We start from the raw sequence: 27,139 nt of genomic DNA, 5'->3' as shown, positions 1-27,139 counted from the left end.
CGGACCGGGGAGGGAGGGAGGAAGCTCCGCCCCGCCGTGACGCGCTTCGCCCGCGCCGCTGCGTTGCACGCCGGGACGTCGGCGGCGGGACCATGGCGAGCGATTTCTACCTCCGCTACTACGTGGGGCACAAGGGCAAGTTCGGCCACGAGTTCCTCGAGTTCGAGTTCCGACCCGACGGTGAGGGGCAGGGGAGTGGGCGGCGGCACCGGGCGGGGACCGCGCTCTCCGCTCCCGGGAGGGAGGACGCGGGGCCAGGGCCGGGGGTTTAACGTCCCTCCTGTTTTCGCCAGGGAAGCTGCGTTACGCCAACAACAGCAACTACAAGAACGACGTCATGATCCGAAAAGAGGTAAGGGAGGGGGGGGCAACCGGTGGGTTCCTAACGGGGCGCATCCCCGCCCCGTGGCCTCGGAGATGGGCGAAGGAGAGCGGTCGTGGGCCGGTGGGTCGTTTTCTGACGCCGGGGATGTCGTTCGTAGGCATACGTGCACAAGAGCGTGATGGAGGAGCTGAAGAGAATAATCGACGACAGCGAAATCACAAAAGAAGACGACGCGCTGTGGCCTCCTCCCGACAGAGTCGGTCGACAGGTCGGTGTACGGCGTCTTGTCTGGTCGCTGCTTTAATTTTTACACGAGAAGCATAGCTGAACTTTTATTTTCGAGTCGGTAGTATTTCTAGCCAAGAGGGAAATAAATGCTGTTCGAAAACCTGAGCAGCGCCTAAATGGCAATTTAGTCGTGAGAGTTAATGAGTCACAGACGTGCTGCATTCAATACCTTTGTAATAAAAATGGAAAAGCCATCATTTCAGTACTTAAGTATTTCTGTAACTAATACCATAAAGCAGCAGTTTGACTTCCTGTAGTCTTTTATCTTTCAGGAGCTTGAAATAGTAATCGGTGACGAGCACATCTCCTTCACGACTTCAAAAATCGGCTCACTCATTGATGTAAACCAATCCAAGTACGTACTCTGCTTTTTTATGTTGCTGTTGTTTTTATGTAACAAACTATATTAGAACTTGGTGATCACTAGGTACTTGTATTTTCTATTGTTTCAGAAGTACAGATCAGTTCCTGGGGGCACAGGTGCTCTGCGTTCCAGCGTAATGTACCAAATGCTTTTAGACTGTGGCATTACGCGCTATATATTCAAACTCACTGAGCAGCTAACCTTACTGTAGGAACCCCTGTTAGGCGTATTCAGAGTCTGAACTGAACTGTCATTGGCCTGTCCACACCAATGTCTCTGGAAGAACCAAGATTTCTGTATTTCACCTAAGCTGAAAAGACTGGGTATCATGTTTTTTAAATCCAAAGTGATGTTACTACTTGCTTTCATGATAAAAATGCATATTTTGTTAAGACTTTAAACATGTAAACTTGGGAGTACAGAATGTTTTATCAATCAACGTGGAATGAAACAAATCTGTTAACGTCTAAGATGACCTCTGAAAAGTCTCCCTGTAGGCTTTAGAAGTTTTTTTAATAGGTTAGTTCTATAAACTACTCTCTTAGAACATCAATCTAACTTTTTTTTTTTCCTTCCTTCTGTTGTGCGCTGCAGGGATCCAGAAGGCTTGAGAGTGTTCTACTATCTGGTCCAGGACCTTAAGTGTCTAGTCTTCAGTCTTATTGGACTACACTTCAAGATTAAGCCAATTTAAATCAAACTCAAGTTTGCATTGTGATGTCTGTGTGGGTTGGGGTGGGCGGGCGGGGGATGCTGTTTGAATTCCTCACTATTTCTGGCCTAAAGCTTTTATGTATGTTAGAAATTTTTTTTACAAACTGTCAGTGACTGTCTTAATAAAACGGTGAGATCTGTATTTTTAATTTATAAGTTCTGGTGAGAAACTGACTTCCTAACACTTCTTTTATCACAGTATATTCAGGGTATGTTACTTCACTTCTATCACACAAAGCTGTATTTCATCTCTCTCTCTATGCAGCAGTAGAAAATAGAATTAAGTCTGGCTCTGTGAAATGAAACACTTGCCAGCTGTCAAGATAAAACTTTTGTTCCTATCCCAAGTTGGATATTCTGTTGGCCAGCTCAGATATGCAAAATAACTGAGGCCCAGACTCTGCATACGATAACCAGTTCTAGCAAAAACACGTGTCAACTGCGTAACAACCTGCTCCTGTGATTACCTGTTTGCCTTAAGAGCAGAAGTAGACAACAGGCCACCCGGGAGCCATCCGGGATCTTCACCGATACTCCCCTCCAGCTTTGGAAAAACTGAAATTAAAAGCAGCGTAGAGTGTATTTAGTTAAGTTCTAGGCTAGCAGATCTGTTGTGCAGAATTGATTAAGTGACTTAGAGGACCAAAGATGTCTCAACTTCAAAGTAGTCATTTTTGTAAAGCACTGTGGGAGACCCCCCACAGTGGTCCGAGGGTCCCCGCAGGCTCCGAGGGTGTTCCCCACGGCAGCTCTGCCAAACTGCACCCTTGCTTTCTCTAGCACCTCTTTCTGTTTTTCCTAAATAAGCGGCCGCTGCGATTAAAAAAAGATTGTGGTTAAGTACCTTTTTAAAAGGTGAAAACGTCTAACCCCTGTTACCCGTGCCAGCACCTCCTTCTTTCCCTCCTCTCCCCACAGGCACCCTCTGCCCTTCCCTCCTGCGCCCTCCCCACTCGCCTGCCCCGCTTCCCCACCACCCCCATTCCGTTTTCATCCCCTGCAGCGGCCGCCCCGCTCCCCGGGGCCCAGCCCGCCGCGCCTCCCGCCCGGGGCCGCTCCGGCGTCGGCGGGGCGGTGACAAGGCAGCGCCGGCGGGCGCCATCTTGGCCGAGGGCGGCTTCGGCTTCACGTCGGCTTCAGCCCGGCGGAGAGCACCGGCAGGCGGCCGCCAGCGTGGCTGAGGGCACAGACGCAACGGGGTGGAGGGCGGGAAGAAAAAAAAAAAAACAAAAACAAACAAAAAAAACCCCCAGAACTAAAACCACGCAGGAGCGGCTTGAAGCCCGCAGCTGCTCCCGCGAGAGGCGGGACAGGGCTGAGGGGGGGCCGTCAGGCCGAGCTGCCGGGTACCCTGCGAGGCCATGGGGGTAGGTAGGAGCCGCGACCCGGCCGCACTGCAGCGAGCCGAACCGAGCCGAGCTGACGGCCTCTCTCGCTGCCTCTTGCCTTGCAGAGGATCGGGCTGCAGCTCCGCGCCACGCTGGAGAACATCACCCGGCTGCGGGCCGAGGGGGAGGACTTCCGCTGGTACCTCAAGGTGCGGCGGGCGGGGGCGGCGGCCGCGGGGTCGTGGGGAGCCGGGAGAGGCCGTTCCCGGTGTTCAGAGCCCGTTAGACTGCCCAGCGGGGCAGCCGGGAAAGGCCGTTCCCGGTGTTCAGAGCCCGTTAGACTGCCCAGCGGGGCAGCCGGCGGCGAAGGCCGGTGGTGATGAATGTTCCATCACTCGGCTTAAGCAGCGGTTGTGGGTTTTTTTTCCACACAGTGCGAGCCGGCTGCTAGCGGAGCAACGAATGGGATGGTATAAGTATATAGATAGGTATGCCTTAGTACATGCGTGACACTATACGTTCGCAATAAGGAAGAGTCTGAAGTTCACAGTATTGCTCAGTGCCTCCGTTGGTGAGGTGGTTGGTAGTCCAATATCCAGTGGCAGGTAACCCAGGTGAACGGCGAGATGTGCTATTCCCATCTTCCGTCTCGTGACAGTGCTTTGTAACGCGTTTCCCACCCAACGCGCCGAAGGGCAGACCATCTGCAGCGGGCATACCTGCCAGGCCGAGTCAGCTCGCAGGCCTGGCAGGATAGATGGCAACCCATACCTGCCTCCGGCTCCTCTCAGCTGTGAGGCAGCAAGGATTGTGAATCTGGAGGGCTCACATCAGCTCCTTCAGCTTTTTAATCCCTGATCATTGTCGGCTTTAAACTCTCTGGTTTATGTTTGTTTTTCAGCTGAAATGTGGGAACTGTGGTGAAGTTTCTGAAAAATGGCAGTATCTGCGATTGATGGTACGTTTCCCGGTTGTAACCTGCATCAGAACAAAAATGAGAAAACAAACCTGTCTCTTACATGCAAGGGATATTACCATCAGGGATGTGACAGCTTACACTTTAGATGAGGTAGTATTTTAATAGCTAAATGCATTCAGGAAATGCTGTCATATTCCATATTAAAAAAAAAATTGGCGACTGTTAATTGAAATATGCCATTGGAATGGTGACTGTTGGTGACAAAGTATTTACGTCTGCTTTGAAAAGCCGCCTTTCTGTAAAAATATGATTTGAAAACAGATTTTTAAGTGATGTCAGAATAAGGTTGTGCTTATAGCGTATTTCTCTGATGCTGATGGAATCTTTTTGGAGAAGTTTAGGTAATTCAAGGTGAGTTAAGGATGCTGAATTAGTATTTAGAAACTGAAAAAGCAGGATAAAATTTGTCAGGGATAAGAGAAGGTCCTGTTCTTAGGAATAATCATCCCTTTGCATACTACTGAGTGTTAAGAGTGTATTTTGAGGAATTAATGGAACATACCTATATGGACAAGACATAACTATCTATTATTCACTATTTTAAGTCTAGAACACAACTATTCTTTGCTAATCACAGCTTTCTGAATTATAGATTCCTTTAGTTTAAAAAAAAAATGCCTTCTCACTGCAATATTTTTAAAAAGTTAAGGACCATTGTTATAAAAACTACTTTACCATTGCAGAGGTTTCCAGTGGCTCAGCTAGAGTGCAGTTAAAAATGAGGTCTCTATTGTCGTGGTTTTTAGGACAATGCTCCCCTGAAAGGAGGCAGAGGAAGCGCCACTATGGTGCAGAAATGCAAGCTGTGCTCCAGGGAGAACTCCATTGGTATGTGCTTAGAAATTTAAGAGGCATCATCCATTTTACACTTTTTCTTCTAAGTTTATTTTTTAGTCCCCATTTTTGCTTGACACTGTTTGTAAAGAGGATTCACCAGGGATTTTTTTCCTTGTACACTGGTGCTCGAGTTCACAAACAGGTACATACTTGTCATCATGCTCATGAAGGAGACAGCAAAGCCTCCTGGTGACTTCACGTTTCTGCATGAACAAAACTCATATCTGTAATGTCATTTTACAAAAGCGTGCTTTTTTTTTTTTTTTTTGCATTGATAGGGTAACAAAATGGTGTAATGTAAACTTCTAAGGAGAATTGAGGAAAAACTGAATTCTGCCTTTTGAGGGCCAGCTGCAGGAACTGCTTGGTTACTTTGTTTCTTTTACTTTGTATAAGGAAATTTCTTTGAAGTAAGCAGCTGGTGCTTGATTTGTGCTGAATAAAATTGAAGACATAATGCCACTCACTTTTACACTTCTGATGTATTTTTTTTTTTTAGATATTTTAAGTCAGACAATCAAGCCTTACAATGTAAGTTTGTTTTCTCTTTTATATAACAAGATAAATAAACATTAATAACAATTTGAGGTTTTGCTTTATCATCACATTTCTCTTTCAAGAATACAAAAAGCTGATATTCTCCCCTGACAGAAAATTGTCTCTTGTAGACTCCTGCACAGTGTCTCAAGTGTAGAGTAATCTGGTACATTTCATAAGCAAATGACAAAACTGTATCACTCAAATTAGAATTGATTACATAATACCCGTATTAGTTTCCTTTTGAAGGCTTCCTTGTGGCAGACCAAGAAATTCTAGTTAATTACGACCTATTAAATGAGCCCTAGGATTTTGCTGTCACTTGGGACATCAGAGTCGATAGTACTGCCTTTAAAGCAATTCATCCTAGACTAGTGCTTGTCACTGTCTTTCTCTATTAGATGAAAACTAATGGTATTCTGACTCAATTATAGGCTGAAGACAGCGAAAAATTCAAAACGATAGTGGAGTTTGAATGCCGAGGTCTGGAACCGGTTGACTTTCAACCACAGGCAAGTTCTTATTTATGATTTGTTCCTCAGTTTTTAAGAGTACTTCTTATAGAATCTAGAGTAATAAAATACACACTATTTGAAATGGTACTGCTCTTCCTGGAATGTCCTAGACCTCCCCAGTTTTCCATCCTCTCCACAGTTCTTTCTTTTACTTCACTTGACTCAAAAAAAAAAACCAAAACAAAACAAAAAAAAAGCAGCAACCCACAAGTAGCTAACACTAACAACTCCGGTATTCTTTGTGCCAGTAAAATCTAAAGTTTAACACGGCTTGGACTCATATTCAAATTGCCTTACAGGTGGCTCAGCACTGCTCATTTAAATTCATTTGAAAGGTCTTCATTGCTCAGGTTATTGCAGAAGAGAGTCTTTCCCGAAGAGGAATTGTGAAACTGCGTAATTAGCCACATTCAGGAAAGCGCCATTTTGCTTTTTGGTATGTTAGAGAGAAATGAATATTGGCATTTTCCCATTTGAAACTTGATTAGACAAAGACTGAAGAGCGACAGCACTAAAGACTGTTGCAAAGCACACTTCAAGGTTCAGAGTTAAAGGATTTCTTCAGGGCCAAGCTAGTCTTCAGTGATTCATTTGCTTGTGCATGGTCATGCTGTATGCAAGCTAACTCCCTACTATATTTAGCCTATTATTCCAGTCGGATTAGGTGTAAATAGATTGACAAATATAAACCTGTCTTATCCTTCCCTCAGACTGTGACACTGTGCTAAGAAACAGACCAAAAAAGCTGATCCTACAAAGAATTTGGTATAAATAAAATCACCACTACAGTGTGCTGCAGGAAGTCTTCTTTTACTTATTTATTTAAGCAAAGCCCATCTTTTTGAGGAACAGAATGGTTATTGGTTTATTCCTGTTTGAAAGCTTTGTAGCCAGACCTAGGAACTTGCACTTCATGAAAAATCTATGAGAAGACTACAAAATGTACACGTTTATAGCTCTGCATCCTAGCCATCGATTTTATTTTTATCTGCAGAACAAAGACATCACAGCTGTAATAAAGCTTTTAATTTAATATTATTAAAGTGTGGTCTGTGCACTCTGTTGGATAGTACACTTGAATCCCTGTGCAGATATTTCAGTGAATTTTCTGATGCCTAAATAAGTAAATATAGAGACTTCTGCAGTTCCAAACAATTCTATAAACTGCTTTATATTTGACATGATCCAAGCCAGCCTGGCTTCTCCACAACCTTAGGTCTGGCTTTTGATTAGCACCAAACAGGACTGGCCATGGCATTACTGTATTTTCTTTGTGGTTTTTGATGGACCTAATGCAACCACACCTGAAGTCAATTTAGAGTGGCTTAATACTTTGATGTCTTTTTAAAATTTATAGTAGTTTTCTCAAAAAAATCATTTGAGTCTGAAAGAGGAGAAAGTATCCTTTGATTCTCTGATATAAACCCTCTTCCTACCTAGTAGCAGCAACAAATTCAGACTAGGTACTTGCGTGTTCTAATAATGGGCAAAGACAACTTTTCTTCCCCGAATTACTTATCTTTCTTGTTTAATGTGCTTAAGTAGATACATCTACTGCAAATCTGATGCGTAATTTTTGGTTTTACTAGAGGATAGTTCAGCTCCTTTCCTGTCCTTGTCCCTCAAGTGAATGCCTCAACTAAAAAATTGAGATTTCTTTATACAATTTCTCTTAAACCTTCTTAAGCTTCTTTGCTTTGTGGCACAATAGTTTCATTGGTAACAAAAGTGTGACAATTCACGGGGTTGTAAAGTCAGTAGGCATTTTTGCTTTTTCGGCGTGTGTATGCTTTAGCTGTTGGCCCTTCGCTAGTCAGCAGAGGGCAGACAAGTCACTGCCTGTCCCAGCTCCCTTCTGCAGAGATTAAACGAGTCTGCTCTGACGCCAAACCTGTAAGAATGCAAGTCCCGCTGAGTGTCTAGTACAGAAGCTTGTAATTCCAGTCACATGGCGTCTTGTTCCTTGGTGGGCTGGTAAATATCTCTAGGTGGCAAAAGCAGGGCTTCTTTTATTTTTCTAAGTGTTTGTTCTATACTGCAGCTCTGCAGTTTTGTCCCATGATACTGATCTTCCTCTCCACCCCAAGCAGTTCCCTTGAGATGGGCTTCTGACAATTATATAAAGGCCATATTCACACTGTGCCTTGCAGATAGCTCTTCTGTTGTTACGTCTGCCACACTCCATGGTTTATTTAACTCCCAAGTGCTTAACCTTCCATTCAAATCCCAAAATACTTTAAAATCATGTGGCTTACTTCATACATTCTTACACAGTTAAATGTCTGACTGGCACTAGTGGGGATTTCTTTATCAAAAATGCAAGTGTAGATCCCTTGCAGAAAACCAGGAAGAAGGTACCTTTGCTTTTTAGCCAATTCTTAATGAAATTCTGTAGTTAGAAATGGCAGTGTAAGAAACCTTCCTGTATGCTACAGAGGTGGCTGAGATTCTTAAATTTACTTTTAAAACTAATAAAACTTAATTTACAGCTTGATAACTGTGAACCCTAAAATGAGAGAGCTGTTGCTATAGAATATAAAACAGAACACCTTGTTCTTGTGCTATACCCCACTGTTTCCTTCCTAGTGCTATGCTTTCCTTCAGCTCTTTAGAAACAGCAAGTAAAGAACTCTCCCCTTTGAAATGTTTGGGTATACAAATCTGTCCAGTCAGCCAGCTGATCTTCCTTTCATGCAAAGCTTGCTAGTCACTTCTGTACCTAAATCCAATACAGGCTGCTCCTTCTCAAGAGTGTTTTGGATTCTGACGATATTTAAGCCAAAACTATTAACTCTCTTCCACATTTTCCTTCTATTGTTTTCTTGCAGTCTAAGTTTATTATGAAGCTCTTTTATACATAATGCCTGTATGGATTCTGAACACAAAGTAAAGCTATTAGTAGTTAGATACTGCTACATGAACTCTGAAACTCGGGTTTAACTTTATCTAGAATATTTGGAAATACCTTTTTGGCAGGAAAAACAGAGGAGCAGTGTTCCTCACTTTACTCTATGGTTGCTTAGATTGAATTTTCCCAATTGCCAAGCAGGGTCACAACCTTATACTGACCCTTAACGAGGAAGAGCTTGACCATTCTTTCTACCCAATTTAGAAGAAATACAATAAAAGTTTGTGCTGAGTTACTTTCTTTAAACATGTTTCAATGATCATGTTTATTATTTTCTTGGTACAACTTATTCTTGAAAACTTACTGCAAATGTGTTTGCAGGCAGGGTTTGCCGCTGAAGGTGCAGAATCTGGCACACCCTTCAATGACATAAACTTGTTAGAAAAGGTATGTTGTCTGAGTTTCATTAGTAAATCTAATTATCTAGCTTTCTTTCTCTAAGTCACTAGACCAAAATACACACCCTACACGTGCAAGAGGCTAGTTTTGCTCTTTCATATAGGCACAGGAAGGTCATAGCTGGAGAGAGAAATTAAATCAACTATGAACAACCAGCATTACTAACAGCATCATTTTAGAAGTACACATTTGATAGCTTAGCAGCTGACAAAGATAGAAATGAAACTTTTCTTTAAGTCACCCAGGAATCCCAGAGAGCAAACACCTGGAATACTAAATGGCTGGGGTTATTCAGAGTGGTGAACTGATTTTTCTAGGAAGATGCCTGAACTTTTTCCTGTGCGCAAAGATATTAAAAAGTAATATAAAGACACTGTCCTTCAAAGCTCAGGATAATGACTCCAGCATTGCAGATCTTCCTTGGCTGTGAGCAAGAATCTCAAGGTCAAATCTGTTCTCTGGTATCCTACTTGGCAGGGATCTGTGTGTCTGCTTGCCCACCTGACTAGGGTATTGTATATGATAGATAATCCTTTCATCTGCCACGGTTGCTGTCTTGTCCACTACAGGCTGTGGACTACATATGAAAAAAAAGAAATCATTGTTAAAATAAAAACGCTGAGACTGAAGCTCATTTGATTTCAGGTCAGTGCTCTTGCTTCTCTCAGCTATCAGAACTTAGCTTAGTGACTGTGCTTTCTTTCCACAGAAATCTAAGACCCAAATTTTGAGTAAGGCTTAGTTGCAGTTTGAATTCCAGTCTGTTTTAGACACATTTGCATTCTGTCCTGTGACTAATACTGTGAAATCTTATTTCCTATAGGATTGGAATGACTATGATGAAAAAACAAAGGAATCTGTTGGAATCTATGAAGTTACCCACAAATTTGTAAAATGCTAAAGTTCATACCCCTAATAAATCCTGACATGCTTATTGCTGAAGGAGCTGTAACCATCAGAGACGTAGTTTCCTTGGAGTTACTTTTCACACATCTGTACTTCAGAAATGGAAACCTAAGTTGTACTTACTGTCCCCAGCATGCCCTAATAAAATATTTCCCACAGAGCACTTTGAGATGGCCTCAGTACAAACTGAAAATAGTATATATGCTTGAGTGAACTGTGCCATTTTCTTAAGGTTGTCTTTTTGGGGAATGGTTGTGGTGGACTGTAACTTAACTATTGTATCAACACTAACTATTTACACAACTTACAGCCTTAAAGTTTTTATAGCCTGTGACCAAGAAGTACCCACATTTGATTCTCTAACATGAGCAAATAAGGTCTTTTCACTCACCACTCCTATCATCAGGAAATGGCTTTGACTGTTAGTAAAGGGACTGTGTTAACTGTTCAAGGGAAAAGGTACATCTTTAGTAACTTTCTGCCAGTTCAAGTAAGGACACTGAGGTGAGTTTACTGAGAACACTCATTAAGCTTGACTGCTACTGACACACATAGCTGTTACAATCTTCTGAAAATCAAGTTATCTTTCTGAGTATGTCATTAAGTAAACTTCACTCTCTTTCTGGTAGAAGAAACCAGACTTTCTACTTCTTTGCAAGTGCTTTTACAATCTTGCCAGCTGTTCTCATGTTTAAAAAAACAAACAAAAAAAGCCCACCACCACCACAAAACCCCACCAAAATCTTCTTTAGTGAATTTCATTCAAAGACTTTTGGTCTGATTATTATTTCCTGATGTATTATTTCCTTCATCCTCCCAAATGATCACCTTCCTTTGTTTAAATGAGCAAGAACAATCATGGTAAGTTTTCAAGTAAGTTTAAAAATAATCCTTTTCAGTTGAAAACTACAACAGCTTACAGGCTGCAGAGCAAACAGCCCTGACTAGGAAAGTTTATAAGCCTTCAGGCTTACATATTTAAAGCATGTTTCTCCCCTTCCTAGTAGTTGCAGTTCATAGTTCAAGATACAGTATTGCTTACACTTACTCTGATTAAGAAAAAAGACACTGGGAGAAACTGAAAGCTGAGATAGCCAAAGGAAGAGTAAAGGGAAGTAGGTTTCTGGGCTTCTGAACCTGATCTGTCACATCCAACCAACATGCTCAAGACTTTTATGTTCTGCTAATGTATTCAGTTCTCCAGGACACAGTGGGCTGTGCTGAAAGACATGAGCTGCATTAATTTTACACAGAGCTGCAGAAGCAAGCACTAGTGTGCTATTCAGCTCCAGAGAAACTCATCTTCCCAGAAGTGGAAATCAAGAGAGTTTAAAAAGCAGAGTTCAAGTTACACATACCATAATGAATTTTGTGCAAAAAGGAGCATCTCATGCAAAAGGCACCTGTGTTGTAATCCCAGCAACTCTGAGCACCTTTGGCATCTTGACTGACAAAGGCCTCTTCCCCTTTTGCTATCCACCCACTTCATACCTGGCAGAGTCCCAGTTGTGCACAGCACATGAGAAACTTGTTTGCATCAGTTTCATCTCGCATTCACAGCATCGCTAAGTTTTACTGATACCTATGCTCAAGCTCTCCTGCAATCTGTCAGAAAGTTCTGATAAGCCTTGGTCTTTAGAATTTCTTTAACAAGCCCCAATGCATTAAAGATGCAGCTCTAGGCACTAAGACTCCGGCATTTGCTACAATAAATAATATCAAAAGTTCTACCTGATAGAACAAGGAGGAAACAGGAAACATTCTGTTGAGGTTACTATTCCACAGTAAGAGGAAATTTGGAAAGAGAAAACCTTAAAAGATAAAGTTCAGTAATTTTTCTTTTTTAAGGCACAATAGTTCATGTAGCAAAACAAAAGCAGATTATTGGACAGACTTCATGTATGGAAGAGGAAAGCCAACACTGCAGAATGCTTTCAGTAGTAGTATTTTCAACCTTTCTAAGAAACATGAGCTATTGATAAAGGGATTAACCATACTGTATAATTTTGATGTGGCAATAAAATAACTTTGTGGCTATTAATAGATAGCTTTATTACAACACAGTCTTTTCCAGTCAATTTAACAACACAGTTGGTGATTGCAGGTTACTTAAAGCCTCCCACTTCATTTTTTGTTTCTCAAAAAGCTGTTCCAGTAGAAGGGCTTCAAGCAGTTGAAGCACAATCAGCTCTGATACCGATTCAAGTTTAAAGAGAAAAGTTAAGTGTGACAAGTTAGTAAGCAAGCTTACTGCAAGAGTGCAAATGTAACCACTCTTTCATATTTAAAATTATTGCATATACTTTCTTTAAAGTATCACAGTACTGTAGTCTGTCTGAACACTTACGGAACACAGATGTTCCAAGTTCATAACCTTGGTAACAATGCTTTTTATTTTAAATAATGTGTTTTAAGAACATGTGGATCTGTTGGAACAGATGGATGTTACTTAATTTTGACATTGTGAATGTTTGTATTTCCTGAAACACGCATTCAAGGTCTGTACTTTATTTCTTTAAAACAGATACAAATTTCATAGTGAATCTGACAGTATTCAAGTTCAATGAAGACAAATGGATAAATGAAGCCAATTAAGCTGGGTGGTCTCAGCCACGTTGAACACTGATTAGTATGCCAATTAGACACAGTCTGCATTTTGTACTGCAACTGTAAAGTGTTCCAACATTTTTATCTCTAACTACCAATTTTCTTGCCCTTTAAAACATTAAAGATATCTTCTAGTGACTTGTAGATACACTGAAGGAATTCTTTACCATTCCTAGTTGGGTAAGAGGAAACATTACAACCTATCCAATCATCATGTACCTGATATCCTACTCCAAAGCCATCAGACACCACTGGGCCAAACCCTCCTAACTGCACAGCTGGGCTAAGCAATGTGCTTGTAGAAATGATGTTGTGATTAAGCCGAGCATAGGCTTGGTCTTGATAGAAATCAGGCAGTGCAACACCTTTGGATAAGGCTAAATAGCGCAAGACAAAGAGATGTCGGTCAAATCCCTGGCCTGTTAAAATAAAATAACAAGTATTAGAGAGATGACTAATTTTTGTGGGAAGTAAACTCACTTATCTTGACATCACATTGTTTTACAGCCACAAAAGAGATCTATAGAACTGGGGTTTATTTTTGTATTAGCAGGAATTATTTTTCAGAACCCAGACATTCTGCACTTTTAATGCGCGTATCCTAGGGAATGAGGGCTTGTTGTTTTACTGCTAGCCTCAACCAGGAATCATGATAGTAAACAAAAGTGCAATGTTAACAGACAATTTTAATAATGCATCGCATACTTTGATTAACTATTTTTCTGAACATATGCAAGTTATTTAAAACAGAGAAAGGCTTTCCTAAAATCTATGAATCTAAAGAGGAAGAGGATCTTGCATCAACAAAGGGAGGCAAATTTTAGACTCTAGGGGGTAATGTTCCACAGTCAATTTTCCTGAAACAATACAAGTTATGCTTCTGGGAAGGCCAATGCAAAAGAAAGCATTTAGAAAAATACCAGGAGTAGCACAGCCAAAGAATCAGTTTGATTTGAAAGCTGTTAAAGCCTTATCCCCTGCAGAGCTAAGATAGTAACTCCTCAGACATAAAGACAAAGTTCTTTGTTGCCTTGGGGAGTACAATATGCACTAATTATTTATCAAATCTTCAAATAGCCCAGCTGCTATAAGGACAAAAACTGAAGTATAAAAAATTCTCAACATATTAACAGCGAAGTGGGAAGCACAGAGGCATTCTCCTCCATCAAGAAACAAGTCTTAGAGAATGCATTTTGAACTGCAGCCTTCAGCTACTGTTCTGTCAAGTTTACATTAACACTAGATCTCCATCAAAATTAAATTATTTAGCTGTGAAGTAAATGTTTACAGCGACCTTAACAGACATTTTAGTGCAAAAGCAAGAGCGTTTGATATATTCCTACTTACCCATAGCAGCTTCTTTTGTCAAACGGCCATGGTATTTTGAGCACTCCACTATCAACTTCTGAAGCTCTTCTGTGCTATGTTTGGACGGTTCCCTGACAAAAGCTTCCGAACATTTCTTTGTATGGATAGAGGCAGGACGTATAGTTTCTGTACGACCATGTTTGAAAGCTGCAGTACTACAAGACTCATATGTAGCAACAGTCTGATTGTACTGTCGAAGGAAAGCCATCTGGAAGGCAAGCTGAGCCACAGCATCTGGGCTTACCTTCTTCTGCTTGAGAAGGTCCTTGCCCCCTTCATGGAACTGAATCTGATTAAGAGACAGTGTTTCTACATTGGCATCAAATCTCTGTTTGGCTTTGGTAATTCCTGCTTTTAAGGCATCATTCAGCTTAAAGTCAAGTTTCTGCACTGCTCTAGAAGAGTCTACTGAAGCAGGCTGGGACTGGGGGCTGATGGCTGGTGCCTTAATGCTATCTTTAAAAACCTCATTCTGGAACCTGAGCACAGCCACACCATCTCCCCAGGAATGTTCAAAATTAACTCCTGCAGTGCCATCCTTAGTTATGATAAGATTAAAGGATTTGTCATACCAGCGGTTAGCACCATCTCCATGCAACATAGTGTGGGACAAGTGCACAAAGTCTTTAATGGGAAAATCATCTAAACTTAAACAAAACACAGCAGAGTCTACTTTTTGAAGAGCTTCTTCGTTGCCATTATCCAGTAGATTCTTTCTCAGCAATGCCCATGTATCTCGGTTTTCACTGGAGAGGTAGCCAAGTGGGAAGGCTGGGGCTGGACTGTTGTCAGTAAGGATGTATTTCAAGTGTGCTTGTATTTCTGAAGGTTTCAGCATATTTCCATCTCTATCAATAACATCAAATACATAAAAATTCCCATTTCTCAGTACTAATAAATGTTTTGCCTTTTCATCTGTATAAAGCTCATCTCTGTTGAGCTTAGGCAGCCGCGTAGAATTGAAAAGCCTGAAGTACTGAGACATATCTAGGGGGTATGCATTAACCATGTAGGCACCAAACCAAGAAAGTGAAGAAGGCACAAATCGGATAATTTTTTTAAAGATCTGAGTGTCACTTTTTTCTGGATTGAGGTGAAAAACCTCTGGTTCAAGATAACCAGCCCTGAAGGTCTTCATAAAACGTATAGCAGAAACAGTCATGTTTGTAGCTCGTATGAGCTGATCATTATATTCAGATTTTGGATCAGGATTAAAAGACATAAATGCATTAAAATTCAAAACAACAGGTTCACGTGCTTTTAGGTACATGTCAAACCAGGGACCTGAAAGTGGAGAATTGAGAAATAGGTCAGAACATAAAAGCAGCTTACTGAGTCAGACCAAAGGTTCATGTAGTCAATATCCTGCCTCCCACAGTCATCATGACTAAACACCTATTGAAGTGCATATAAACAAGACAAACATATGCAGTAATTCCCCCCAAAATTCTCCCAACCTCCAATTATGAAGAAAGGTACTGTTGGCTAATTGTAGAAATACTGTATTTGGAGTAATCCATATCAAGAGTGTCAACATCATTAGCAACGAGTGGCAATTTCCATGTTTTCTATATGGCTCAGTGATAAACCGTAACTCCCACTGCATACAGTGCAGCTCCCTAGCACTGTATTTTGGTGCACACCTCACATTTGGAGTGGAACATGCCTCCACCTACTCTTAAGCTACCAATTTCTGCAACTCTCTGTCACTGAGGGCATGCTTCTGTATAGAACCACCTTTACTTCTGATCCAGTGTCTCCCTCATTCCTGGCAGCATTCCTCCATCTACATTTGCTGTCTTGCATTTCCACCTCCTTCCTCTTTCTATCCACTAAAATGGTCAGCACAGGGCAAAACTCTTGACACTGATGCAATACCATCGGTCTCTCGAGCTGGCAAAAAGACAAGGTTAGAGAGGACCTCACAGTTATTATTCTAGGCCCGGAACAGACTTCAGAAAGCAGAATTACATTTGATACCCACAGGTGTTTTAGACAGTCTGACAGTATATCAAGAAGCATGAATGTGACCCAAAGGTTTTGTCCTTGCCAAAACCCAGGGAATCAATCATAGCTCTACAAAGTAGTCACACCTTTACACCTGCCTATAAGTAAACCAAAATCCAGGGGGGTAGGCAGAAAAGGGTTTTTTTTAAGTAAATTCTATTTCATCACCATTAACAACTTCAAACTCGGTAAGCTCTTGGTATTGCACACTGACTGGATGCAGACCAAGGAAGCAAGTGCATGCCAACTTAATCTCAAGGCAGCTGATGTATTAAAAATTATTATTCCAAGCCTAGATCAGTCCCAAGTAGAATGTTCTAGCTGGATTGTAAAAGGGCAATGGGTAACTCAAGGACCTAATTGATAATTTTAATTCCAGGTCCTCACAAGTGAGTAACTAGCATTCATCTACAGTTTTAAAACCACACTTGTCATCATCACGTAACCTTTTAACCTTAGACTTGAAAGTCCAGGGTAGAGACAACTATACATACTTTCAGAAACCACTTTCAAGTGTAACAGGTCTTTCAGGAGGCCTAAAAAAACAATAACTAAATAAAAAGGAATACAAACACCCCACAGTTCACAGACAAAAAGCAGCACGCTGGTTAGCGTTGACAAACACCATAAAGCCACCAGTTAAACCCCCAGATGTTATTCAAAGTGAATGGCAGGTAAAAGATAACAAACCAAACAGCAGCTGTTGTGAATAATCTGGTATTCTCTACAGAATCTGTAGTAGCTAACACGCTTACAGGTAGTCTCAACAGATAGCAAGGATAGAAGTGCATTTGCTAGGCAACATGCAAACTTCTGCTTCCATAGGTATTTGAATATTTCCACCTCTTGCTATCCAACCAGGACTTTCATAAGCAGGCCCTTGTATTTGGAAGTCAGTGGAAGCAACAGAAAAGAATAATGATCAAAAAACTATATGCATTGTTTTTCTTGTTCTCTTGTTCTTGTTTCTCTTGTTTTTCTTTATTCTCGTCTGCTTTCTGTCTCTCCTTTTCTTTTGCTCTTTAAAAGAATACGGTTTTGTAGCTTTAAGGGGTTTTAAGTCCAGAGCACTGACCACTTCTGCCTCCAAAAGCTTAGTCATAGTCTCTGGCCTCCCCCTCAGAGTTCAGTTTTCATGCTAAATAGCTTGAAACCATTTGAAAATGATTGCTTTAGTTTCCTTAAAGGAGTTATCAGTTAAGCTCTTCCATTAACCTAAACATAAATAGACAGCAGTGAAAAAAAGAAAAAAGCCCTGTAAACTCAAATTTAAATACAGCAACTCATGAAAAAAATCTGTTTCTTCAATATCCATCTATCCAGAATTCTGGTATATAAAAGTTAGATGATGGGCATTCATCTTTCCACCAGAGACTCAGAATTTGCTCAAATACAGTTGCAGGCAGTATTCACAGCATGTTATTCCAAGTTTATGGAGGAGACAGCTTAAGCTTCAGCCTATTTTATTTGTAGCATTATGAGCTGTCTGTTTTCTAGCATGATGATCTACAGACTCCTATATCCAGTAGGCCAACATACCTGTGATGTAACTAGTATGTTTGTTCTGATTGTCTTGAGCAACCAGTTGTTCATGCAGCTCTCTTCCAATTCCCTTTTCAAAGTCACGAGCGAGGTCTTCAGTTTTCCTACAGTAATCAATAATAGAGTCAAAATGCTGCCACAAGCTATATTTTTTACATGTAACACTTGGCTTTGAAGCAGCACAATACCACGATATGCTTATCTTGTCTGTCCATACCTGAATTGGTCATCATTTAAAAGTGGTTTCTGGGCATTTAGGTATCTCCTGATTGTATCTTCTAGTTTGGGAACGGGCAGTCTGAAGGAAGGGGAACAGAGAGACATGCACTTTATGAGCAATAGTACTAATGAAGCCTCAGTTTCTTACACAGTAGTCCCTCTTTGCCTCCACTCCTTCCTATCCCTCCTTATACCCCATATTATCCAAATGGCTCAAAAGTTGCTTGTGGAAGAAGAGAAGAAAGGGAATAGATGGACATACATCATCACAGCATAAGGTTCTTTGAAAACAAGGTAGAAAACGAACTTGACTGTCTTGTTACCAAGGCACTGCAGTGAAGGGTCTGAATACCTTACAGGGAACACAATGACATGAACCATTGCAAGGAGAAGCAGCTATTACAGAAGGAAAGTTTAGTTTGGTAGCCACCCCTGCATTGGGACTTCCCCTCACTACTGGGTGCTGAACACTTACTTTCTCTTGCAGATTTCCTAATCAATATCTTTGTCATCTTCCTCTCTGCCTAAACAGGAAAACAGCTCCTCTTACTATAATATAATCCTATTACACCAACAAAGGTTACTTTGTGACCTGCAGATAGTTTCGGTAGTGGGTTTATAGTCATAGTTCTGCTTTAAAAAATGAAATAATTCCTTTGCGCTGTGATTCATGAAGAGCACATACAACAGGAATCGAGTTAGCACACTCCGAACACGGCTACACAGAAACGGGGGGGGGGCACGACACACGATACATTTTCTCTCCCCTCTCCTCACGGCAAACACCGCAGGCCGCCGGCTCCGCAGGGCCACCAGCCGCCGCCTCCACCGACCTCTGCCCGCGTCCCCCCGGAGCCCGGCCCGCCGGCCGTCTCGGCGGCCGCCCCGGGGCCGGCAGTGACGCTCGCTGCCCGGAGGACGCTCGCTCCGGGCCTTGCCCGGGCCGCGGGACGGACGGTCCCGGAGGACAGGGGGGCCCGGCGGGCGCACCGGGGCGCGGGGCGGCGTCCCGCCGTACCTGGGCAGGCTCTTCTGGTAGTGCATGGTGGGCACGATGCTGCGGTGCAGGTACTCGGCGGCGCCCGCGCTGCTGTAGCCCCGCCGCCAGCGCGCCGCCGCCGCCGCCCGCAGCTGCAGCAGCTGCCGCACCGCCATGATGCCCGCGTCAGAGATCCTGAGGCGCCGCCCGCGCCGCTCCCGGGCCCGGAGAGAGCGGCTGCCGCCACCCCGAGCAGCTCCGCCGGTAGTGCCGCTTGAGCGGCTGCGCATCTCCCCGACACCCCGCCCCCCCCCCCCCGCCGGGGAACGGGGTGGGGTGGGAAATGGCGGCCAGGCCCCGCGGCCCGGAGAGGTTCACCCGAGGCCTCGCTGCCCGGGCGGGCCTCTCCGGCGGGAGACGTCCCAGCTGCAAAGCGGAGGGTCGCAGCTCCTCCAACAGCAGCTAGCGTGGAGGTCGACGTGATTTCATCAAGCGTTTTGTTATTATCATTTGGGAGGTAGTCGAGGTAGTGAAGTTATCTAATGTCTGGAGGGGGACGGTTCAACATTAGTTGAGTTGTCTTTTACATATGCATTAATAAAATCTTCTGTGATCCTCTTGTTTTGGCAGTGCTCTTGTTCAGCATGTAGACGCCACGTATTCTTTTTTTTTTTTTTTTGATGCGTGTCCGAATGACTTGCTGACCATGCAGTATTCAGATCCTGCCTCCAAAGAGAACAGTTCAATCTCTCGTGAGCTTTGTTACTCATACGTAAGCATGTAACAACAAATACTGTATTACAGTATAAAATATAATATTGTAAACACACAATTTTGTTGTACTGTATGGAATATTTTCCATAAAAGCACTGAATAATCTTAGAATAACCCAGAAAGTACAGCAATGTTTCAGTAAGAAAGCATGGCATGGTGAACGTTTACGGTGGTGTATTTTTATCAGATGCTCACTAGCATAAAAATCAGTTTTGGGATTGAATGCAGACACGGCAAAGGAAAGGAAAGCAATCCCTGTGGCTTAGTCTGATAATCCTCTGAAAGTAAATTGGCCCTACTCTAATCAACATAGTGGTTGGAAGAAAAGTGAAATCATTTCACTTCCAAGATAGTAAACGCCAAATGCCAGAAGGTGTCCTCGCGTGTTTCAGTATACAGCTATTCTCTGTTCGATGCGTGTCTCTTATGCTACTCATTCAGCCTTTTTTTTGCCATGAAAACAAAAAACCCAAGCCTGCTTTAATTAATGAAGTTCAGTTTCACCTAGCTTGCCCTGTTGTGATAGTCCGGTTCAAAATGTTACCTACTCTGCCCTTCAGAAAAACTGCAGTAACATTACTTTTACCGATTTGAATGCATAACTTGCACTGCTCGCCTTTTAGGTTTGGATGTCTGGACCCCAAACTGGGGAGGCTGAGGAATGCACTCAAACACCATCTTTCTCCCAGGAGTGTCACTTTGTTTTGAACCGGTCTTGTTTTAGAAATACTACTGCATTCTGTTCTAATTTTCCAGAGCCCCCTAATCTTCTTCCAGGCTCTTAATGATGTAGTTGATAATAGGATTGCTGGTATTAATTTGGAACAATAATGCCAGCTGCTTGCTTGGTGGCTATTGGCAGAGGGGTGACCTTGCAGGTCAGCTAAGCAGAACTGGAAGTGCTTTGATCTGATCTATACAGAGCTAGATCTGTCCACCCGAAGACGAGGAGTGAGTGAATTCTCTCTCCATGGGATGCTGATTCTTCTCCAAAGAGCACGCAGGACAGCATGGCAGTGGCTTTTGATGCAATCCTCGCTCGGATCAAGGATGTTTGTAAAAGAAATGGTTTGCTCATTCTCTCGGTGTTGTCGGTCACCATCGGCTGTCTTCTCGGATTCTTCCTGAGGACAAGACGGCTCTCCCAGCAGGTAAGTGTGGCACGGCAGTGTATCACTACAGAGAAAATTCCATACTTACATAACAAAAGACATAGCAACTTGTGGAACTTCAGAATGGACTTTTGAAGATAAAAAGCACATATATGTGTTTGTCAAGCTTGTTTCATTTCATCTGTTTGTTAATCTGCACTGTTCTTCGGGTCTTTGCGCACATTCCCAAACAATACGTTTGCAAAGGGTTCTGGTCTTTGAGACACCTAGTAAGTCTAGGATAAGCACATTATAATGTTGCCAGTATGGATAATAATAGTGGGTGTTTAAGCTAGATGAAATGTAGCATCTAATATAGACCTGTTTAAAACTGGTAGTGCAATATATTCATTGGATTTTATATTACTTTGGAACATGTACATCTAAAGAAAACACTGGGAATATTTGTTACCATCAGGTGTACAGAACTACAGATGTTTATATTATACCAGTGGTATTTTGTATTAAAAAATTTGAAATTTCCCATCACTAGCAGACCATGTTATTAAAGTCACTTGGGGATTTCTCCCCCAGTATACTTCAACTAAGCTCTTTGCAGGTACTCATTTCTTTCTGCTGTTATTAGTCGGACAGAGTAGACAGGGCAACATGCATTGCTGAATGCATTGTTTCAGCACAAAATATAAATCTCAATTAAAAAATATGGCACTTAGTAAATGTGACTAAACTAAAATAATTCTATGTTCTGCTACTGCTAACTGCTGTCTGAACATCTTTTGTGTCCAAGCAGTAGCTTCATACGCATCTAGGAAAACACACAAAATGCAGAATTAAGAGATTATTCAGGGCAACCTATTAACAATAGTCCCCAAGAGATGGCATATTTCATTTGTGTCTTCCTTTGTAAAGGAATGAACAATGTAGTGTGTTTGTTGAATTACAACACAATATGTAATCTAATTAATTTTAAAATGATCTTTTAAAGCCTACTATCTTTGCCACCTTACATACCAAAGCTGCAGATTTTACCAATGTTATCTGATCCACAGCTCTAGCAGGACTCATGAAGACAGATAGTCTTTATCTCAAAACAATAAGCATCTCTCCATGTATTTCTAGGAAATTAGTTATTTCCAGTTTCCTGGCGAGTTACTGATGAGGATGCTGAAAATGTTGATTCTCCCACTGGTTGTCTCAAGGTAAGTGAGGACAATGATTGTACCAATAACCTTTGAAGTTTCCTGAGACATGTCATCACCACTATTTTAGTTTTAACTGAATTAATGTCAAAGTACCAGAAGCATTACTGACTGCTGTACATTCATATTTATAATGGAGATCTGAATATATTTTTAATCAATAGGATCATTTCCGCAATACCTCATATAGATATTATTTGCTTAAAAACTAATGGAGTTTTTTTTTAATTGATGTTTTCTCCTTTCCCTGTAATGGGAGGACTTTTTCCTTCAAGCTAACTAAAAGTTAAATTTAGGAATAAATAAACCACCTTATCAAAAAGCCTACCTTAAATCTAAGCAATTGAAATAATATACAAATAAGATGAAAAAGCACAGTTAATGTATAGTCTTCTGCAGTATTTTGAGAGGTGTGCTGTGGTATGATGAATATTGAAAAAAATCCGTGTCTCCAGTGAACTAATAATATATGCCTGGCTTCAGCTGAAAGTGAAAGTGATTTCTTAGTACATTAAAGGTAGAACCTTTAATGGTGCCACTTTATCAGTAGCAGAATTAATGATCTAAATCCTGGTACTGACAGGTGGTGCATGGTAGCTGCCTTTGCACTAGGTGGGCATAACTTAGGATAGGTTTTTCTCTCCTCTAAGTTTGACTGTCTTCCAACTGACTACAGGCACAAACAAACACCAGTTGGATGGCCAAAAGCTGTCTCATGTGCCCAATGCTGAGAGAAGATGTAAGAAAAGATGGAGAGTAACAAAGCTATCTTTACCTTACCAGATCTGAGAAAAAATTCTTGCAATATTACAAAATTCTTACCTAATACATACACCAAAACCTCATCTTCCACTTCAAGAAAAAATAAGTTTCTAGACTTCAGATTGCTGAGAGTTGCTGAAAATTAACACAACGCAGCACTAATTTTTTTTTAAATCATCTACCTTTACATCTGCCTTCTCATGTTTTTTCACAGAATCAAGCTGAGTCATGGTGTTTCGTGCCTGAAACTGGCCATATGACCATAGACTCATACCTGCTTCTGTCCCATGCAGCTAGAGAACATCAAGACAAAACATGTTAAGAGATTTTTTTGAGAGGTGGAAGGGGAGTTTTCTAAGGAAAACAAGAATCTCACATGAGGAAGTGACGTAGTAAGGAGGACAGAAAAGGGTTGGAGCAGAGTCACATGCCTTTCCCTAAAATGTATAGTTCTTTAGACCCTCTTGTGTTTTTTAGAGATGTCAGGAGGAGAAACAGCAGAGTAGGGAAGAGCTGCTCTGACACAGCCTGTGATAGCTCTAGGTTACCTACAGATGTGTCAGGAGTGAATCTCTGAGCTGCACTGTTAGAACTTAATTTACCCCTTAATCCAGGAGGAAATAGTTAGTGACCTACTACGCTGTCTGGACACTCACAAATCTATGGGACCAGACGGGATCCATCCAAGAGTACTGAGGGAACTGGCGGAGGTCCTTGCCAAGCCACTCTCCGTCTTCTGTCAGCAATCCTGGTCAACAGGGGAGGTCCCAGAGGACTGGAGGCTTGCCAATGTGACATCCATTTACAGGAAGGGTCAGAGGGAGGATCCGGGGAACTACAGGCCTGTCAGCCTGACCTTGGTACCGGGGAAGATTATGGAACAGTTTGTCGTGAGAGCATTCGCATGGCATGTCCAGGACAACCAGGGGATCAGGCCCAGCCAGCATGGGTTCGTGAAAGGCAGGTCCTGCTTGACCAACCTGATCTCCTTCTATGACCAGGTGACCTGCCTAGTGGATGAGGGAAAGGCTGTGGGTGTTGTCTACCTGGACTTCAGCAGGGCCTTTGACACTGTCTCTCATGGCATACTCCTTGAGAAGCTGGCGTCTCATGGCTTGGACAAGTGTACTCTTCGCTGGGTGAAAAACTGGCTGGAAGGACGAGCCCAGAGGGTTGTGGTGAATGGAGTTAAATCCAGTTGGCGGCCGGTCACAAGTGATGTTCCCCAGGGCTTGGTGTTGGGGACGGTTCTGTTTAATATCTTTATCAGTGATCTGGACGAGGGGATTGAGTGCACCCTCAGTAAGTTTGCGGACGACACCAAATTAGGAGGCAGGGTTGATCTGCTCAAGGGTAGGAAGGCTCTCCAGAGGGATCTGGACAGGCTGGATCGATGGGCCGAGGCCAACTACATGAGGTTCAACAAGGCCAAGTGCCGGGTCCTGCACTTGGGTCACAACAACCCCACGCAGCACTGCAGGCTTGGGGAAGAGTGGCTGGAAAGCTGCCCGGAGGAAAAGGACCTGGGGGGTGTTGGTCAACAGCCGGCTGAATATGAGCCTGCGGTGTGCCCAGGTGGCCAAGGCGGCCAACGGCATCCTGGCCTGTATCAGAAATAGTGTGGCCAGCAGGAGCAGGGAGGTGATCGTCCCCCTGTACTGGGCACTGGTGAGGCCGCACCTCGAGTCCTGTGTTCAGTTTTGGGCCCCTCACTACAGGAAAGACATTGAGGTGCTGGAGCGTGTCCAGAGAAGGGCAACCAGTTGGTGAGGGGCCTGGAGCACAAGTGTTATGAGGAGCGGCTGAGGGAGCTGGGGTTGTTTAGTCTGGAGAAAAGGAGGCTGAGGGGAGACCTTATCGCTCTCTACAACTACCCGAAAGGAGGTTGTAGGGAGGTGGGGGACAGTCTCTTCTGTCAGGTGGCTGGAGATAGGATGAGAGGAAATGGCCTCAAGTTGCGGCAGGGGTGGTTTAGATTGGATATTAGGAAAATTTCTTTACTGAAAGGGTTGTCAGGCATTGGAACAGGCTGCCCAGGGAAGTGGTTGAGTCACCATCCCTGGAGGTATTCAAAAAGCGTGTAGACAAGGCACTTCAGGACATGGTTTAGTGGGCATGGATGATAGTTGGACTCGATGATCTTGAAGGTCTTTTCCAACCTAAATGATTCTATGATTCTATGATTCTAACTGATGGACTTTATCCTCTGAGGAAGAAAGAGAAGAAACTTTACAGATCTTCAAAAGGATTAACTCTCCTTGCAAGACAGTATAAGTCTATCTCCCCATATAACAAACTAACGATTACTTGCTAGTCCATACTGAAATGTGAGGGTTTTGTAAGCAAAAAGTACTCCAGATGTAATCACATTCTTGTACAGTCCTTTTTTTTTTTTAAACAAGCACAGTATTTCCCACACATATATTTCATAAAATCAGTAAACCAATGCTCTGTATTTTTACCAATCTGTACGCACATTTAAACTAAATTTCTCTCCAGAGTTGGAATATTCTCAGCCTGTCCTGCAGGAGCAATGGCATTTAAATTATCTTTTTAATTACTCTCTATTACTGTTTACAAAAGCCAGGGGTACAGCAGCATAAAAAGAGCTCTAAATCTTACTCTCCTAGTTGAAATGAATGCAAGTTTTTCCTTGAACTAACAAGTAAAAAAATTACTTATAAAGAAAAGGAATGGTGAGAAAGGGAGGTTAAAAGAGGCACTCAGTGCAAAATACCCTGTTTCCAAGTCCAGAGTTTATCTTGAAGGGTTGTAGCAGAAGTAAAAGATGGCAAGTGTGTGGCTCAGAAGACTGGTAATAGACTAGAAAATCTTGTACTTATAGGTCACTAGCACAAATCCAGCCTTAAGCAGAAATGGCTGAGAATTTGTACTATCCCTCTTTTGACCTGATAGACAGTTAAAACAGGAACTTTGCAATCGTATCCATTAGGAATGAGAAACTGATGATATAGTCAGGTATCTCTGAATGGTGTTTAATATTTTAAAAGTTCCTTGAATGCAGAAGAAATCAGTCGAACAACAGGAGGCTGTTTCTTCAATGTATAGTTCCTTGTTTTACCCAACTCTGTCCCAGCACCTGGAATTGCTGTATCCCCGAGCTCCTGTACCTGTTTCTGATGTCTCCTATCACCTGTGGTCTTACTTTTTGTTTTCCCACAGACAGAAAAATCTTGAAAAAGCAACCATCAAACACTAGCCTGCCAGTTTGAGCCCTGCATGAGCTTTTGTTTTTGTTTTGACATGGACTTTCATTAAGGATGGGGGTTGATGTTATTTCAGTTACCTGGTTACATAAACAACCTTCATAGCATCATACAACTACTCTAAAATAAGTATATATTTATTGCCCTCATCCTCTGCCTGAGATTTAGCCCTGCTTATGCCTATTAGTATCCACTGTGTCTCATGTATAGAGTTTGCTCTTCTCAGCGATGAGAACAGGTACCCACATAGCAAAGGATGCCACTTCTATTAGCAGCATAAAGAAAAAAAATTATAACAAATAGGCTGACAGTTTGTGTCTGCCTTAGAAATATTCAGTAGTGGAGCATTACAAGATCAAATTTTTGACCCTGTAGTTACCAGATGTGCAGTGTTTATTATATTTATAAACATAGGATACTATTTTTAAACCTAGGAATGGGAATATTAAAGAGAGCTTGGAGAGAATAGGAGCCAAATCTGAATTCATAGTTATGCACTTAGGCTCTGCCTGAGCTCTTACTGCAGCTGGACAAGGGGATGTCCTCAACATGCCTGAAAGATCGACTGCAGGTGATCTGAAGTTCCCTGATTCTCTTTGGGACAGAGGCCTTGATCCTCATTTGACCACTGCCATGCAAATAATGTATTTTCTCCCATGTATGCAAGTTTTCAACCCATATCTCAGGTTTTCAAACAGGCACACATATACGGCAGTGACAGAGGTGAATCTCAGTGCATCCTGCCCTGAGTCCTCTGATATGTTTATAAAAAACCATGGGTGCAGGTGTTCTGCTGATCAGCTGTCCCAAGGTGCTCAAGTTTGTTAAACCGTTTTTCCTTCCATCTAATGTATTTCCCGGCGTGTGTGGAGGTGTATGACACCCTGTAGCCAGGAGGTGGCTCTGTCTAGTAGACTGAGGAACCACGAGTTGTTGGGGGTGCCCAGTCACTCCAGTGCAGGGAGGACCTGTGCATCTGGGAGGCCATTCATCCAAGGTGTTTTGTAATAGTGCTGCCTACCCAGAAAATAGTAAAATCTCTACTCTCTTTCACTATGGTTAATTATAAACTTAAACACAGACATATCCTTCACCTGTAGGTAGTGCTTTTGTGACAAGTTGATTGGCAGAGATACCTGTGCATCACTTTAGTTTCTCAACTTCTAAATGCTCGAAATAATAAAATCTGATGTCAATGTCTTTGTGCTCTGCATGAAGCAAGAAACTGGGAGAGGGAACAAAA

General features: G+C 42.3%; 4 protein-coding genes across 4 annotated transcripts in view; 3 read left to right on the top strand and 1 right to left on the bottom strand.

Annotated features, from left to right (window-relative positions):
• Window positions 1-18: 18 nt before the first annotated feature.
• On the top strand, window positions 19-2,924 carry MAGOH (mago homolog, exon junction complex subunit). The gene is made up of 5 exons (XM_075037140.1): window positions 19-180; window positions 294-352; window positions 483-593; window positions 886-968; window positions 1,572-2,924. Exons 1-5 carry the CDS (start codon window positions 93-95, stop codon window positions 1,669-1,671), a joined length of 441 nt encoding a protein of 146 aa, XP_074893241.1. The 5' UTR covers window positions 19-92; the 3' UTR covers window positions 1,672-2,924.
• Window positions 2,814-10,258, top strand: CZIB (CXXC motif containing zinc binding protein). Its single transcript, XM_075037139.1, has 8 exons — window positions 2,814-3,058; window positions 3,145-3,228; window positions 3,921-3,977; window positions 4,745-4,826; window positions 5,335-5,366; window positions 5,807-5,888; window positions 9,121-9,182; window positions 10,018-10,258. The coding sequence occupies exons 1-8, from the start codon at window positions 3,053-3,055 to the stop codon at window positions 10,093-10,095; spliced, it is 483 nt and encodes a 160-aa protein (XP_074893240.1). The 5' UTR covers window positions 2,814-3,052; the 3' UTR covers window positions 10,096-10,258.
• Window positions 10,259-10,748: 490 nt separating this feature from the next.
• CPT2 (carnitine palmitoyltransferase 2) lies at window positions 10,749-19,240 on the bottom strand. Its single transcript, XM_075037133.1, has 5 exons — window positions 18,862-19,240; window positions 17,842-17,922; window positions 17,622-17,728; window positions 14,055-15,359; window positions 10,749-13,126 (listed from the first exon to the last, which is right to left on the bottom strand). The coding sequence occupies exons 1-5, from the start codon at window positions 19,110-19,112 to the stop codon at window positions 12,795-12,797; spliced, it is 2,076 nt and encodes a 691-aa protein (XP_074893234.1). The 5' UTR covers window positions 19,113-19,240; the 3' UTR covers window positions 10,749-12,794.
• Window positions 19,241-20,606: 1,366 nt separating this feature from the next.
• The window catches only part of SLC1A7 (solute carrier family 1 member 7), a 65,370-nt gene continuing 58,837 nt past the window's right edge, over window positions 20,607-27,139 (top strand). Inside the window, exons 1-2 of the mRNA XM_075037132.1 lie at window positions 20,607-20,747; window positions 21,828-21,907. Coding sequence (XP_074893233.1) covers window positions 20,607-20,747; window positions 21,828-21,907 — 221 coding nt within the window. The remainder of the gene's footprint in view (window positions 20,748-21,827; window positions 21,908-27,139) is intronic.

The sequence above is a fragment of the Buteo buteo genome, chromosome 10 (assembly GCF_964188355.1).
Source record: "Buteo buteo chromosome 10, bButBut1.hap1.1, whole genome shotgun sequence".
NCBI classification, from domain to species: Eukaryota; Metazoa; Chordata; class Aves; order Accipitriformes; family Accipitridae; genus Buteo; species Buteo buteo.
The sequence above is the reverse complement of the archived record's forward strand: the minus strand, read 5'-3'. Positions and strand labels throughout refer to the sequence as shown.